Source organism: Aulonocara sp. 'chitande type north' Nkhata Bay, linkage group LG13 (genome assembly GCF_057382095.1).
Source record: "Aulonocara sp. 'chitande type north' Nkhata Bay isolate Kocher_YH1m ecotype deep benthic linkage group LG13, A_spYH_male_GT1.1, whole genome shotgun sequence".
Lineage (NCBI taxonomy): Eukaryota > Metazoa > Chordata > Actinopteri > Cichliformes > Cichlidae > Aulonocara > Aulonocara sp. 'chitande type north' Nkhata Bay.
In genome coordinates this window covers 14,675,515-14,691,923 of record NC_141356.1, presented here as the reverse complement: position 1 = coordinate 14,691,923, position 16,409 = coordinate 14,675,515, and the positions used below count along the sequence as shown (strand labels likewise).

The following is a 16,409-nucleotide window of genomic DNA, read 5'->3' as shown; positions in this document are numbered from 1 at the left end:
TTTGCTTCGTGCCACTCAACATTCCCACCAGCGTACTGTTCACTAATCCACTCACACATTCTCGGTATTGATGAAACTGACTTCCAGAGCTCACGGTCGTCTTTGTGTTGGTATTTTTATGTTAATTTCATGTTTTTTGTTAAAATAAATTAGTATTTACTGGCCTTCACCCTGTGTCTCTGTCTCTTGTCATGGCTTCTGAGCTGAGGTCTTGGCAATTTGCATATATTAAGAACATTATTATCCATATTAATCACATTATAATAGTGGGTTACCAAACAACGGGCTTTGCCTAGTGCTACTCTGTCACCATGTCCACTCCGAGTAAAAAAAAAAAAAAAGAAGCTAATCCTGTCATAATGTAACTGTCAATTCTTCCATGAAATGAATCAGAAGTGCTGCAATTTTTAGTCATAGTGGTCATGAGGATGGATACGGTTCTGTGTTAGTGGGATTTTGTAGACCACAGCGAGTGTGCCGTGTGTCTGAAATCAGACTCGAGTGCTTGTTGTGGCACTGGGATGTAATAAATCCATGACCTTGGTCTGGAAGGTTTAAGGTGTTCTGTGGCAGGATAAACCAGACCTCTTGGTGCCTTGTTAAGGTGGCATGACTCACCTGCCTGTGGTGATGGTCGTAGGAGTTGATGTGGTTGTCAAACTGTTGGTGTCTCAGATACTGCTTATCGCAGAGCTCACAGTAAAACCTCGAGTCCCCCTCCTCCTACCGAGAGACAAAGGTGAGAAGGAAATCAGACAAGGAGAAAGGAGTGAAGTCTTAATATGAAAATATCATTTCTTATATTGTGTCTGTGTGGTGACCTTGGGAGTTATTGCTCCATTAACAAGACATATGGCTCTTTATTCTCAGTTTATGATGATTTTTTATTAGAAAAATATTCATTTTTTAAATGGTACTTTTTGAAGCATGAAGCATATTATTTTCTTTATTTCATGTGCAAAAGGATTCTGGTTAGTGCAAAGGGAGTACAGTGTGAAAAAAAGGAGGAAAAACAAAGATGAAGCTGTATCACACAAAGTTTCTTTCCAGATTAATTTTCAGCAAACTATCACAGTTTTATCTCTTTAAAAGTTTGGCTATAGCTTCCTCCTATACACACTTTTCCCTTTGGACTTTTGAAAATGAAAGATTTTAAGAACAGACTTAAATCATTCTTTTAATAAAGCTTGTAATTAGGGCCAAATCAAACTCAGACTTTCTGTGATACACAGACCATTTCTTTCCCACCCTCCTCTATTATAGGCATTTGTACACCATCTCTGCATGTCATAAAACTGTGTCTTCTCTGTCCCAGGCCAGTGTGTGTTCTGTTTCCCTGTGCCTTTTTTTTTTCTTCTCACCCCCGAGCTGGTCAGGACAGATGTTTGCCCTGCTTGTTCTGCAGAGGTTTTGTTCTGTTAAAAGGGAGTTTTCCTCTCCCTCTGTGTAGTACTTGGTCACTGGGAGCCATCTAATTGAAAACCTACTGGGTTTCCATACTGGTTGTCTGTTTTTCTGTGCTGGCCCTGTAACAGGCTGGTGACCTGTGCAGGGTGTACCCTGTCTCTCGCCCTATCATAGCTGGGATACACTCCAGCAGCCCATGACCCTGAATTGGATAATCAGAATAGAATGGATGGATGAAGTGAAATGAACTAACTGAATGCATTGACTGGATATTGAAACCTTGACTCTTCAGTATGTCCTTTGACATCATGGTATCTTGAACCCTGGCAGGAAGGTGAGGGTGAAAGACGAAGGACCCCCCAGGTTTATACAGTAGCAGCCTGTCACTGACAAGAGTAGAAACCCTACCTACCCTATCATACCTTGCTTTATCATCTATTTTAGACGGGACCATAAGTTTCTAAATGAATATCATGGTATAATGCACAAGACTTGCAACCAGTGACTGAGACTGTAAACTCTTCTTAAACTGTTACTCAAGTCATAGTCTGAGTGAAAAGTGAAGTCATATTCTCAAGGTCTTCTTTACAATTGGACTTCTTTTGTGCAACAAGATAAGTCACCCGAGTGCTGGTCATTAGAGATAATGCAGATCAGAGATCTTTTCGATTTGTCTATGTGTGCTGACCGTAATGAATTTTAGGTAATGGTTTTTCTGTGTAAACACTCTGCTTATTACAGAATAAGAAAAAAGATTTGTAAACCCTCTAATATATATTTTCTACATATCTCCAACAAACATGAACTAAACTTCACCAGATCTGCACACAAGTCCTCAAAGGCGATAAAGAGAACCCAATTAAACAAATGAAATGAAAATATCATTACTGGTGATTGTATTTTTCTGGGCTAGATGACATTTTAAAATACGTAACACTATTCGGATCACAAGGCATGCAGCTTTTAAAAAATGTAGAGTTTGTTAAATTAGATTGAAAATAGTCATTCTCACAATATGCCAACAGAAATTACAAACAATACTTATACTAAAGCACTGTAAAGTATTAACTAGCTAATATGTTTTTTGTATTCAAATCATCTGATCAAGATGTTAAATACAATGCATAAATGTATGTGAAGGCCCTGAAGGTGTTTTGAGAGAAATAGCTGATTACAAAGACGTAGATTGTTATGCAAAACCAAACAAACTAACAAAGCCTCAGAGTTACACAGAATGTTTTTATTTTCATCTTATTGCACAGGATAAAAAATAAATATATAAACTTTAAGGACCTTCGGGCTACATGATTTAACTGTGGAAAAGCCCAGTTTGCATGATGAACACTTTTAGTGTTGATACCCTTAAGGAATTTGACTTCTGCCAAGTGGAATTTAAAATACAGATGTTTTTCATATTGCCATTTTCACATAAAGAGGACCAGTGATGCTCATTTTCATATCCTTTATGTAATCTTCAGGTCTGCTACAGTAGCTTTGATTCTCATTGTTCAAAATCAAGGAGTATTTTGATGTTATTATCTGCACTGATGCAGCCACTTTTAGTTTATGCCCTGTCTGTAGCAAGGTATTTTAGCATCCTTTCCTCTTCCTTTAAGCCAGCCTTGCCCCTTATTAGCACAAGGATTGAATGTGCCTACAGCCAGGGCTGTGTGCTTCAGAGGAGCATATAAGGGATATCCCATCTGTCTGATGTCTTACAGGTCCAAGCTTACAAAAAATGAGCATTTAGCGCAGTCTGAAACCTTTTCGCTCACAGGGATCAAATGCACATACAGTGACTTCAAAATGTGGCAATGTTTAATATGAGCATTCCCAATTCTAACAGTAAATAGTTAACAGAAAATAATAAAATAATAATAAAAGCACTTTAGCTGTGCATTTTGTAAAGTGTAAATGTCTCTTATGACCATGTCTAAAGCAGATTTACCTCATATACTCTTTCCTTATCGAAGAAAAAAGAAGAGAAGACAGAAACAAAACTGCATTAAGCCGCCTGCTGATTAAATTATTAGTCATAGACTCGAAAAATCAGTTCACAGCCATTTAGATTATGTAAAGAAAAATAAAATCTGACTTATCAGATAAAGATGGAAAAGTACATTTCAAAGTGTGTTTGCATATTTATAAATCATGATTTTGAAAGTTGGCCATAGGAAGCAAGATGAAAACAAAATGTGTTTGTGGAAAATCCCTCTGTGTTGGCTGGAGTTGTAAATTACAGCCATAACCAGTATCGGTTGTAAAATGCGTTTATGGGGATGTGTATTCATCATACTCAAGCTTTTAATTTGTTACCTGCCATATTGTGTGTGCGTGAGTGTTTGTGTGTGTGTGTCTGTGTGTGTTCATTGTTGAGTTTGTCATTTGGAGTGATGCTGTCTCTATTGCTTCCGATGGCTAATGGGCCCTTCAATCACAATTATTGATCAGCAATCTGAGTGTCTGAGTGAACACACACACACACACGAGCTGATACACACCCAAATATACACGCACAAAAAAAAACACACACAGTTTTGCAAACCCATATGTGATAATTTCTCTTTATACAGAACATACAGAAGTGTGTCTAAAGCCCACGTGCTTTCACAAATGCAATGCAAGATTTTAACACGCACGCACACACGCAGACACACACATTCTCCATTAATGGAAGATTGATTTATCTTTTAAAGCAGGGAAAACTCAATCTGTGACACGACCTTCAGTGGAGGTCTGGGTACTCGGCTGTGTGTGTGTGCGTCACAGATTGCATAAGTTGGAAAATTCCAACTTTTTGTCTCTAAAAATCGAGAAGCTTCCTGAGCACTGTGAGCATTGTGAAGAGGTCTGTGGGAGAGGAGGGGCCAGAGACAGAAAGACAAAGACAGAAAATGTGATAGAGGACAGACAGAGACAAACAGAAAGCCTGTGACAAAAGCAGAGGGGAAACGCAGACAACCTCCCTTAATCCCTCAACGTCCCAGAACGGCTGCCATCCTCTGCCATTACCGCAGGGATCTCCTCCTTTACTCAGCATTAGCTCATCAGAGAAGTGATTACCGTAGCTACCATAATTCCATTAACTAACGAATTTATGTTGCATTATTCTATTACACAACGAAACATTACATTTGCATTATTTAATCAAAGACGGCATAGGTTTGCATTATGTCATTAAAGATGTCGTTGGGTTGCATTAAGCCCGCTGAGGATGGGTTTCCATGTCCATTACACATGACTTGCTGGATAGTTTGGAAATTGCTGCTCAGTAAACTCAAATTAAAACACATTACAGTTTAGAAGCTTTTAGTGCACTGCTGTGCAACAAAATAAAGATGTTTTCTTGCTGTTCTTTGAAAATCGCATTCCTTTTTTAAAATTTTATTTTATTTTGTTTTTTTACTTCAGTTGTGGGAGAGCTTTGTGGAAGAGTTTGGGAAATTGTCTGACCTGTAGAGTGAATGAATTTTTTAAAACCCTTTGGACAAACTCAGATGCACAGTTGTGAGGAGAAAAAGTAACCTCCCAAATCCACACTACATCTTACAAGCACAGTTTTCAGTGTGAAAAACAATTTCTGAATAGCTGCTTAGTCAGACCACATGTATTTAAAAAAAAAAAAAAACTCAGCTAACTGAAGTAGAGGTGAGTCACGACATATCAGTCAATCTCCAAAAGCTGGTAAACAACTGCATTTAAAAATACAGATGTGATGCTGGCTGCTGCATTCCCTGCTTTAATTTCCAGTTTATTTCAGTGCTCAGGTGTTTGGTTCATGAGAGAATGAGCATAACATCTCACTGTTCTGCTTTGTGACCTAAGTGGGTGATTGGTAATTCATCCAACTGTGTCTGTTCAAGCATTACTCAAACATTATTCAGTTGCAGATGAGTTTGAAGAGACTTAAGTAAAAGTAGCTGCAGTAACATTGTCTTGGCTGTTTGACTCTCTATGTCTTTACACACCACTGTGCATTTAAATATTACTTATTATTAATCTCTGGCTCTCTTCCATAACATGTTTTTTGTCCTGTCTTTCTCCCATTATCCCCAAACCGTGGCGAACGATGATGTCCCTCCATGAGGCTAGTGCCTTGCTGTTAAAAGGGAGTTTTTCTTTCCGACTGTCACCAAGTGCTTGCTCATAAAGGGTCATCTGATTGTTGGGGTTGACTGCATTATTGTAGGGTCTTTACCTTACAAAATAAAGCGCCTTGAGTCAACTGTTGTTGTGATTTGATGCCATATGAATACAACTGAGCTGAAACTGAATTGAATAAATCTGTTTTCCCTTCATGAGACACCAGGAAAAAAAGAAAAGAAAAAACAGGGAATTCACTTTCAATCACTTTCACCAAATTTACTAAATCATATAACTAAATAGCATATTTCCATACTTCTGTGTGGAGCTTACATGCTCTCCCTGTGCTTGCAGGGGTTCTCTCTAGTTGCTCTCACATTTTAATACATGCATATTTGGTTAATTGGTGATTAGTTCACTCGGAATTGGTCACAGGTGTGAATGTGAGCATGAATGGTTGTCTGTCTCCCGTGCTGGCTCTACGATAGACTGGCAACCTGTCTTGTGTACTGGACCCTATCCTAGTGTAGAAGCCTGAATTGGATATGCAGTTAAAAAGATGGATGGAAACGCAAAAGCAACTCTGATGGACCTTCATCTTATCAACATGCCAATATGAACCTATTGGCTAGTCTGTTGACTTGATTTTCTGGGTACAACTCCCAGTTTTTATGGATTCTGGTCTAGCCACAATAATACAGAACATGCATTATATCGATACCCAATGATGAATGTCCAATTCTTTCATTTCTAATTCTTTAAAATGGAAATTGATGCTTTCAAGATTGTATTTTGGTACTTGCGTGCAGCCAAAGCATGTTCAAACATGCATGTTCACGAGAAATAACAAAAAAAACTAGAAGACTTCTGGTACTGAAGATCTTGTCCCTTGGTTACAAATTCTACATATTTATATGATGATATCTGATTATATAGACATTAACAAGAAGTCAATAGGTAAATTATAAATAAGATACAACCGTTAGATACAGAGCAACATGAGCATCCTCTTGATTTCATGATTCTGGACACTTGACTAATGTTGAAAGGTTGGAATGAAGCTATTAGAAGAAAAGATAACTTTCTCCATAGACCTACAGACAGCTGGTATACATTTGTCTGAATTTGAGTTTCCTTTTTCATATTATGAAACCAAAACAGGGCTCATATCTGCTTGCAGATGCAGAATTGTCTGTTATGTCTTGTTACTGTAATTGTCAACATCTGATTAGACCTGAGTGTTTCATCTTGACTCCTCTGCTTTTTTTTACATTTCAAGTTGAAGAAAATATATGAAAGAAATAGAATATAAAGCATCAAATAGTCCACATTTTGCCCCGCTCAACTCAATATCTTGAAATGTTTTACTTTTGGTGAAACAAAGCTGTCGGCTGTAACTAATTTGATTTTCGATGTCTTGTAACTGGCTTGATAAGTCTGATGTGTGAAGTGAAGCCCCTCTGCAGCTTTTTTCCTGCCTCGCATGCTCACTGAGCTGCTCCTGTAAATGACTTTCTTACTGACAGATTTCTCTTCCTCTGTCTCCCTCAGGGTTATGTTCTTTCTCCAAGCTTGTACTTTCTTAACACTAATGACAAACCACAGTCAGGATGTAGATAGACTCTTTTATCAGGTTTAAGGGAATAAAAAGGAGAATATTGATCATTTTATGCTGCCCATGGTGTGGCTTAATCATCACTTTAATGCACTAAAAATTAGGGACAAGGTCAAAACATTTTTCAAAAAAAAAAAAAAAAAGGAGAAAGAAATGAAAGAAAGATGAATTATTGAATATTTTCTGTCAGTGTATGAAGAAAAAGACGAGATCTGTAGGAAATGCTGCGGCATTTGTTCACCTTTATACTGACTGAGCTCTTTAAATGTTCTTTCACTGCTTATAATGAATACCGGCTGATGTGACAACTAGGTGATAAGTAGTCTGGAAGGTTAGCAGCATTCAATAAGAAAAACTGAGTCAACCTTTTAAAGAGCATGCAGCAAGGAAAGATGAAGTCACTGCTCACTACTAGTAAGGCCTCTGTGTAATATCTCAGAGTGCCAAAAGTCAATAAAATATGTAATATAAGTAAATATGAGGTTACTTTATTACCACCGACCAAAGAATGCCACATTTTTTATTGATCATCTTTTCAAAGGGCCACATGGAGCTATTGACTCGTGCGCTGTTATTTTGTGTCTTTATATTAAACGCAGTTATAATTTTCTTTGCATTTGATCCGTTTTATTCATGTGTGGTTTTGGCAGGTTTTTTTCATCATTACATCCCTTCTGGAAAAATAAAGGCTTGCAATAAAAAAGGAAAATCAAATTCAGTTAAATGGTACTGTTCTCGTGTGTGTGTCAAGTGTGTGTAGTCGGAATAAGTATGTTCTAATTGCAAGAAGAAGGAAACATGGTTCACCATTTTATCAAATGTACCAGTCTCCAAGAAGGACCTATTATATTATATTATATTATATTATATTATATTATATTATATTATATTATATTATATTATATTATCTGTAGGTTCTGGTCTTCTAGAGGGGAAATAAGCATTTATTAATTTGTTGTGAGAACATCCAGGCCTTCACATTATGGCAGACCAGCTCTATTACATTTTAGAAACTAACAGACTCAGTTTTAGAGCTACAGAAATGTATTTTGCCTTCAGTGGATAAATATAAAAACCCTTCCAATTTAAGGCTAAATATGAGAGTTTCAGTCCCTTTATTTCCTCCATGAGTCTTCAATTGATGAGTGCTTTGTAAGGTTTGGTAGTCCAGCGAATATTGTCCCTTGTTCATTTACTGGAGATTGGAAATGGTTCAAGAACAGAATGACCCGTCCTGCCAGAAGATGTACAGACAAGCTCATGTACATATAACTGAAAACTGAATTGGTTGCTCTTTGAAAATAACAGTGTTTGTTTAAGGGAGGTAAGCTGATTTAGAAAGAAAGAAAGTAAACATAGTATTTGCAGTAAAGGTCTTTTTATAGCCTTGATGCTATTCTATATGAATTAAAGGCAACCTATTTGGATCAGGTCCAGGTATGTATTTCTTTTGTTGGACAGAGCAGCTTTGCATGCCCTCCAAGTCATCCAAGTCTTTTTAGCTCCACCCTCCCTCAAAGCCAACTTCCTTCCAAACAGCTCTGCTCTGTATGATATCATGCAAAACCAAGAATAAAATTCTATATATAAATAAAATGCATATGCTCATCTCATTATTTGAAACTATGGCCACCTTTAACATAAACGTCCACCATTATAAGTATGTAATATATAAGAAAAGTTAAAAAAAAAACCAAACAAACAGTTGTTTAAAAGAAAGCTCTCCTGATATTGGGACTGATAAAAATGCCAGTGTTGTGTTTGAATCTTTGTTTACCCCAATAATCAAACCAGCAAAACGACTTTCAGATTCATTCTTTCAAGTATGTGATTCATTAGAGATTCAACAGTTATTTCTCTACTAATAACAGAAATGTGTACAGATTCTTGTCATACATAGTTTTAATCGCAGATGTCAGTAATGCCTTTGAAAAAAAATGAATATTAAAAATCAAACTTAGATTTGCAAGCATGGAAAAAGACATTCAAGGAAAGGAGGCAATGCAAAGAACACTTGTCTGCATATAGCACTTTGCAAGAGTCTTGAGTCTTCTTTATGGTTTACTAGGAAAATGGGAAAATGCTGCAGCATTATACTGAAACATAGGAATACAGCATATACTATCACCACAGCCTGAACCCTTTTAGGCAACTTCATTGTAATTTTTTAAGCAGACCTCGGGAATACTTCTCCAGGCTTCTTGAAGGACATTCTTCTTTGGATGTAGAAGGACTGGACTGAAAGTAAAACATTGAAAAACCTTCAGAAAGTCCAGAGAACTATTCATAAGTCTCAAGAAATCTTTAAAAAGTCTGCATCTTAAGAGGCAAAATACAAAGAAATGAGGGATGTAGCTCAAGACTTTTGCACTATTATTATCATGACTATTATTATTATTAATCATGGTAATAATTTTATATTACTATAGGTAACTTGTTTTACTTTCAGTATCCACTGATGTGAATTTATGTCAGAAGAGCTGCACAGAAATGTTTGGCTGTATTTCAAGCTTTGCTCTGGGGAGCACACTCCTGCTCACTCAGCTGTTGGAGCTGCTGCATTTCAGTTAGCCAAAACAACTTCTTGTTTTGTACATGCAGGGGACCTGCGGGATTACTACACATTTTATAACATGTTGTCAGAGTCAAAGTATGCTGGTAGAGTCAGAGTTTCTGCACTGAGGGACTGCAACAAAGAGAGGCTGCTGCCTAAAAGCACCACCAGTAGCTGGGACTATAAAGGCCGAGCTGTCCCCAGCCGACTGGATGCGCCTGTGCTTAACCTCATCGCGCTGCAGTAAGGTCTTCTCTGGACTCTGTCTTTTTATGCCATTGCTGACAACAGCACTGAAAGAATGTGTGTGGAGTATAAAGAGGCTCAAAATTTTCCTGGGTGCCAAACTGAAGGAAACTATCACTGCTGGACAGCAAGAACTATTACTTGGATTTAAAAAATGACTTCTTGAGTATTTCTGCAGTGATTTAAACAAGGTGTGCATCAGTCATGGTTTTTCAGTTTTGATCATGCTTAGCCTCGGGCGATTCTCTGTGATCCCTTTTCATTGCTGTCAGTTTAACTTCCTCCCTTTGTTGGTTTTCTCCCCAATTTCCTCCACCACCTGTTCTTGATCAGTTAATCGCTCTCCCCAGCGTACACACTCCCCTGTTTCCCTCGCCAGATTGTCTTGTCACTGTCCAGTCAAGCTTCCAAGTGGATATTCCTTGAGCTAGATTTGACTCCTTGTGTTTTTCTTTCCCAGTATTTATCCCATGTGGGGTTTTTTTCCCCTATTTTAAATTTTTCTTGCATGTTTTTCATAGTGTGACTCTGCTCACGTGTGACCTTTCACCAGAATCATCTGCCTTACTGACTGGGAACCCATGTATGACCATTGGTAACTTTGAAAATAAGCTTTTGATTTGAAAAATTTGCATTGTTTTGTGTTTTTGGTTTGTTTGTTTGCTTCCCTCATTGAATTGATACATCATCAGATGGTCATCATCATCTTTGGTGTCATTACATCACACAGTAAGTTCAACTACAGTCAGTCAAAGAAGACACTGATACACTGAGATAAAATAATAAAGTAACCACCTGATCATTGCAACACCCACAACTTGATGTCTATTTTTTACGATTGCAAACTTTTAGAAGCAGTGAAACTGGATCCAAGTTATTCTATAGGTTGCATGAATAAATTATTATAAATTATTATTATTATTATTATTATTATGTTTGTTTGTTGCATTATCAGAAATGCATTATATTATTTGGTGTTTATGGCTAAGACAGGCTAGTATAAGGATATCTTACTCGGTTTACTTGGTTATTACAAATGTGGTTATTATTGTGTTGGTGGGACAGGACGCTTTCTGCAGTTAGACATTAAAGGTTGCAGCCAAGTAAATGTACTTTGGTTTGAGTGTTTGCTTCATTCATACTGGCAGCCAAGTAGAAAAACATTTGTCAGCTTCGTGGTTGAAATAACAACTAGTAGATTTAGAGAATATCAGATGGCTACAAGTTCTCCTGCGTGAAGATGTGCCAAAAAATAAGTGCCAAAATGGCTCCAAAGCCACCATTGCTGGCAGTTTACTAGAAGTAAAATCCAAGAGTACAACTAATTACAAGAGGCATACACAGTATGACCTGGTCTGTTTATTTATACATGCTTTAAATTAGAAGCCCATTATCTTTAGGCTTCTGTATATTTGGAATGATTATGGGTCTAGAAATAGGTATAAGCCACATGAGAATAATGTGTGAATGCTTGTCCTTGAGTATATTTTTGTCATTGTGTGTCAAAATAATGTGAACATTGTGAAATATGGTACAGTACACGCAGGATCTCTGAAGTGGAGAGTTCCAGTTTGTAGAGAATGCTGAAGTGGTAATTAAGGACTCATGCAACCAGCACAGACTGACATTCATCTAATTAGAACAAAGACACTGTGACACTGGAAGGTATTTTTGTAAAACATGCACACCTGGTGGCCCGAAGTGATACTGAAATGTTTTGATCCAACCTAATGTCTCTCACAGAAAAGTGACAAATTGTTCTTACCTCCAAGTTATCACATATTGATATTTGGGCTACGTCCACACGTACACGGGTATTTTTGAATACGGAGATTTTCCGTTTTCATTTAAAAAAATAATCCCGTCCACACGTAAACGCAGAAATGAAGGAAAACGCTGCTAGGAACATGCCAAAGCAACAGGTGGCGATATATTCCTAACCGTGTAGAAATGTTGGCCAATCAGAAGTCTAGAAGCCTCGGTGGGAAATAGTAAACAAAGCTGGGGCATAGAAGCAGAACCGAGTCGTATGTGTGGAGGGACAGTAACTGTGTGTGTATATGTAAGAAAGAGAGAGTAAAATTAACAGTAACAGTATTGTAGAAATTAATTTCACCGAAACAATAACGTGGCGCACAGTGTGACGTCAAAAAAGGCGCACACCTCTGACGCTGCGTTTTCTCCGTTTTTTCTCGTCCACATGCAAATGCAAAAACGGAGTTTACGAAAATATCCACCCTGGCCGGCTGTTACGGCCGCTGGCCTCAGGTGGCCCCGCCTTCCTCCATGGAAGCTACAGTGCTCCAGGACTCACGGGGGATTGGCTGGCCCGGACATATGCCCGCCCCAACTTCATGCGGATCCGAGCCTGTCAGACTACGCACACCATTGGCTGCCGCAGGAGCCTGGAGTACGACGGACAAGTGACACAGCTGAGCCACGGGTTAGCCCTGTGCAGCAGCGCCACACAGCTAAAGAGTCTGGGTCCAGGGAACACCGTGAATGTTTTTACTGTCATAAAACCGGACATGTGATTGCTGACTGTTTAGCATTAAAACGCAAAACATCACATGCTCAGCCACCCAAAGGGGTGGGTTTTGTAAAAGCTGAGGCCCGTCACGAGGACCATGAGTGTGGTGGTAGGGTGCCTGACCCCTGTTTCGAACCATTCATTTTTGATGGCTTAGTATCGCTAACAGACAATCCATCCGAGTTAAAACCTGTGCGTATTTTAAGGGACACTGGAGGTTCTCAAACTGTACCATCCGCGGTCAACACCAAAGCCTGCTGGGCTCTGTGCTCCTATTGTAGCCTCAAGCCACCAGGAGGAAGGAGGGGCGGATGGGGGTGATGGGTTAAAACTATGTTATCCCACCTGTTCTAGACCCCGTTTGTCTAACTCTGAAATGCTAAAAGCATTGCCGGGTTTGCTTGGGCATCTGATGTCAGAGCAGCAAGAGGACCTAATTGCCTTAATTAGGGAATACACCTGTTTATTCGGGGATGTGCCAACTGCCACTACGGTGCTAGAGCATGACATTGATGTCCAGGGAGCTAAACCTATTAAGCAGCATCCTTATCGAGCCAGCCCCCATAAGCGCGTGCTCATGAAACAGGAGGCTGACTATCTGCTGCAACATGGTTTAGCGAAGCCCAGTCAAAGCCCCTGGAGCTCGCCTTGTATAGTGGAGTCTAAGCCAGATGGCTCGCCCCGTTTTATTACAGACTTCCGGAAGGTGAACTCTGTGACTGTGGCTGACTCACATCCTCTCCCAAGGGTTGAGGATTGTGTAGACAGTATTGGGACTGCTCAGTATGTCTCCAAGTTAGATCTTCTTAAGGGTTACTGGCAGGTCCCTTTAACTGAACGTGCCTCTAACATCGCTGCCTTTGTTACACCCGATGATTTTTTACAGTACACAGTCATGGCTTTCGGCATGTGTAACGCTCCTGCCACCTTCCAGAGGCTAGTAAATAAAGTCCTCCGTGGTCTGTCCAACTGCAGTGCCTACCTAGATGATCTAGTAGTTTACACTGAAACATGGCAAGATCATTTGGAAACGTTACAACAGGTATTTCACCGTTTGGCACAAGCTACCCTAACTCTCAACTTAGCTAAGTGTGAGTTTGCCAAAGCTACTGTGACGTACTTAGGCAGGGAGGTGGGACGTGGACAGGTCCGGCCCATAGATGCCAAAGTGGAAGTGATTAAACAGTTTCCCACGCCTACCACCAGGCGTGAGTTACGTCGGTTTCTAGGGATGGTGGGCTACTACAGGAACTTTTGTAAGAATTTCTCCTCTGTAGTAAAGCCATTGACTGACCTGCTCAGCCCAAAGGTTGAGTTTAGCTGGTCGAGTGAGTGTCAGGATGCTTTTGAGAGTGCAAAAGCCCTCCTCTGCCATTCTCCTGTGTTAGCTGCACCTGATTTGACGCGACCATTCAAACTCGAGGTTGATGCCAGTGCTGTCGGGGCTGGGGCAGTGCTGTTGCAAGAAGACTTGATGGGTTTGAACCACCCCGTTTGTTACTTTTCCCGCAAGTTCAATAAAAATCAGTTAAACTACTCCACCATTGAAAAGGAGACCCTGGCTTTGTTGTTGGCTCTTCAGCACTTTCATGTGTACCTGGGGTCCAGCATGTTGCCTCTTGTCGTGTACACAGACCACAACCCACTTGTGTTCCTGGCGCGTATGTTTAATCACAACCAGCGCCTTATGCGCTGGGCTCTGTTGTTGCAGGAATACAACTTAAGTATCCACCACAAAAAGGGGACTGAAAATGTTTTAGCTGACGGTCTGTCCCGTTTGTAAACATGTTTTACTGCTTTTGTCTTTTGTTGTTGTTTATGCTCTGTAACGTTGGCTTCAGCCCAACATAGTTGGTATTTTAAGGGGAGGGGTGTTACGGCCGCTGGCCTCAGGTGGCCCCGCCTTCCTCCATGGAAGCTACAGTGCTCCAGGACTCACGGGGGATTGGCTGGCCCGGACATATGCCCGCCCCAACTTCATGCGGATCCGAGCCTGTCAGACTACGCACACCATTGGCTGCCGCAGGAGCCTGGAGTACGACGGACAAGTGACACAGCTGTCTGCAGTTATGACAAGTGACACAGCTGACTGCAGTTAACGGATAGTATAAAAGGCTGAGGAGTCTTCATTCATCGAGGGACTTGTTGATTTGAACAGACTGTACAGAGAGTCCCTCCCTTTTGCCTTCTGCCTGTGTTTTGTGTTGCCTCCTGCGAGACGTTTAGTAGAGCAGTGCTCTACTGGTGTTATTAATCGTGGTGTTTGTTTAAAGTTTCTCTGCTGCCTAGTGAGTTGTTTCACTAACGGATTTCAGTTGTGTTAATAAACCTTATGTTTGTCTTCCTATCTAACTCCTTGGTCTCTGGGCTCGTTTATGTTACGTCCGCTGCCGCCTAGCAGAGCCGGGCCGTAACACCGGCGTTTTTAGAAATCTCCGTTTTCAGTGACCGAAAACGCCGTTTTCGTGTGGACGAAAGGTGCAAACCCATAGAAAAATCTGCGTTTTCAAAAATACCCGGGTACGTGTGGACGTAGCCTTGGTCAGAACTCATTTCCACTTAGAGGTTAGCCACTTACCATCAACTTTTTTCATCTTCTTGTGTTGTAAACTAGACTTCAATATGCTTGCTGGTGTTTTCACAGAACCATTTTGCAAATGGAAGAAATTTGCTCTTTATCATGTGGTTCAAGTTGTTGAAGAGTGTGTGTGTGTGTGTGTGTGTGTATATATATATATATATATATATATATATATATATATTAGGGGTGCAACGATACACAAAATTCACGGTTCGGTTCGGTTCGATACTTTGGTGTGCCGGTTCGATATTTTTTCGATACAAAAAAAATGTTCATGCCTTTTTAATTTTTCATTTATTAAAATTATAAATTTATATTTTAACTCAAAAGTACAGTTTTTAAATTTAACCCTAACCCTTGTGCGTGTTTTTTATTTTGACAGCGAATGCGCACCTGCGGACCACTTATGTGCAGCCCTGGTTATATAGTTCGTCATATTGCAGCCACAGAAATTATTTTGTCCATGAAACCATAAAGCTGCACTTTCTTTTTGCCTTATAGTCTGATTTGTCATAACTTCTCCGTTTTGTGGTAAGCTTTTCTTTGGCTGTCACTTCTTCACCCTGACCTGTCTTATTTGGCTCAGCAGAACTAAAATATATATCTGTCTGTGAAGGTCATCGTAGTCAAATATATATCCTGCTGCTTTTACACACGCACTCACATAAGCTCAGCGATTCTCTGCGCAATCAACCTCTCACATGTTTAAGCTTGCTGTGGGAGATTTCACTTGTCATGTTTGCATAGTAAGCTAACGATTAATAAGACGATGTCAGAGGAATTGGTGCGCAAATTATCATCACTCACAGATCAGTGCTGTCGCTCTCTATACACAGTTCGCACGATTGCAAAGTGAAAGCAAAAAAACAAGCGCAAATTCAAACGCGATTTCAATATGTCATATATTGACAGTGGCTCACAGATGCCAATGACATAATTACCTAGCTACATTTCTGAAAGAATGCAAAAGCATTGACATATATTTTTCCTTCCTACAATAGCCCGACGGGCAGGGCAGAGATAGATTTTGGTAGCCCGACTGAAAAAAAATCGCTAGCTCCAGGACGTCGGGCTAGCGATATTGCAAGCCCTGTATCTGATTGAGGAATCACTCATCTTTGGAAAAGAGAGTTTATTACAGAGAAATGTCTCTTTCCAAAATAAAAGCTATACTATCCGCTTCTTCTGGGCTATATTCTCAGCAGCATAAGGAGAATCATGTGCTAACAGCTGTCTAAATGACTCGGCTAAAGTTAGTAGCATGCTTGTTGTTTTGGTCTTTGCACTAGGATGATGTCGGTGTAAATGTTCAGTCATATTCGTTGTGTTCCCACTAGTGCTTTCAGGTTAATCTCGTTGAAATGACCTTAACGCCACAACACGGCAAATCTCC

At 39.8% G+C, this 16,409-nt stretch overlaps 1 protein-coding gene across 1 annotated transcript in view; it reads right to left on the bottom strand.

Annotated features, from left to right (window-relative positions):
* Positions 1-16,409, bottom strand: part of LOC147315847 (uncharacterized) — a 93,102-nt gene that overhangs the window by 25,448 nt on the left and 51,245 nt on the right. Inside the window, exon 2 of the mRNA XM_086258819.1 lies at positions 619-723. Coding sequence (XP_086114945.1) covers positions 619-723 — 105 coding nt within the window. The remainder of the gene's footprint in view (positions 1-618; positions 724-16,409) is intronic.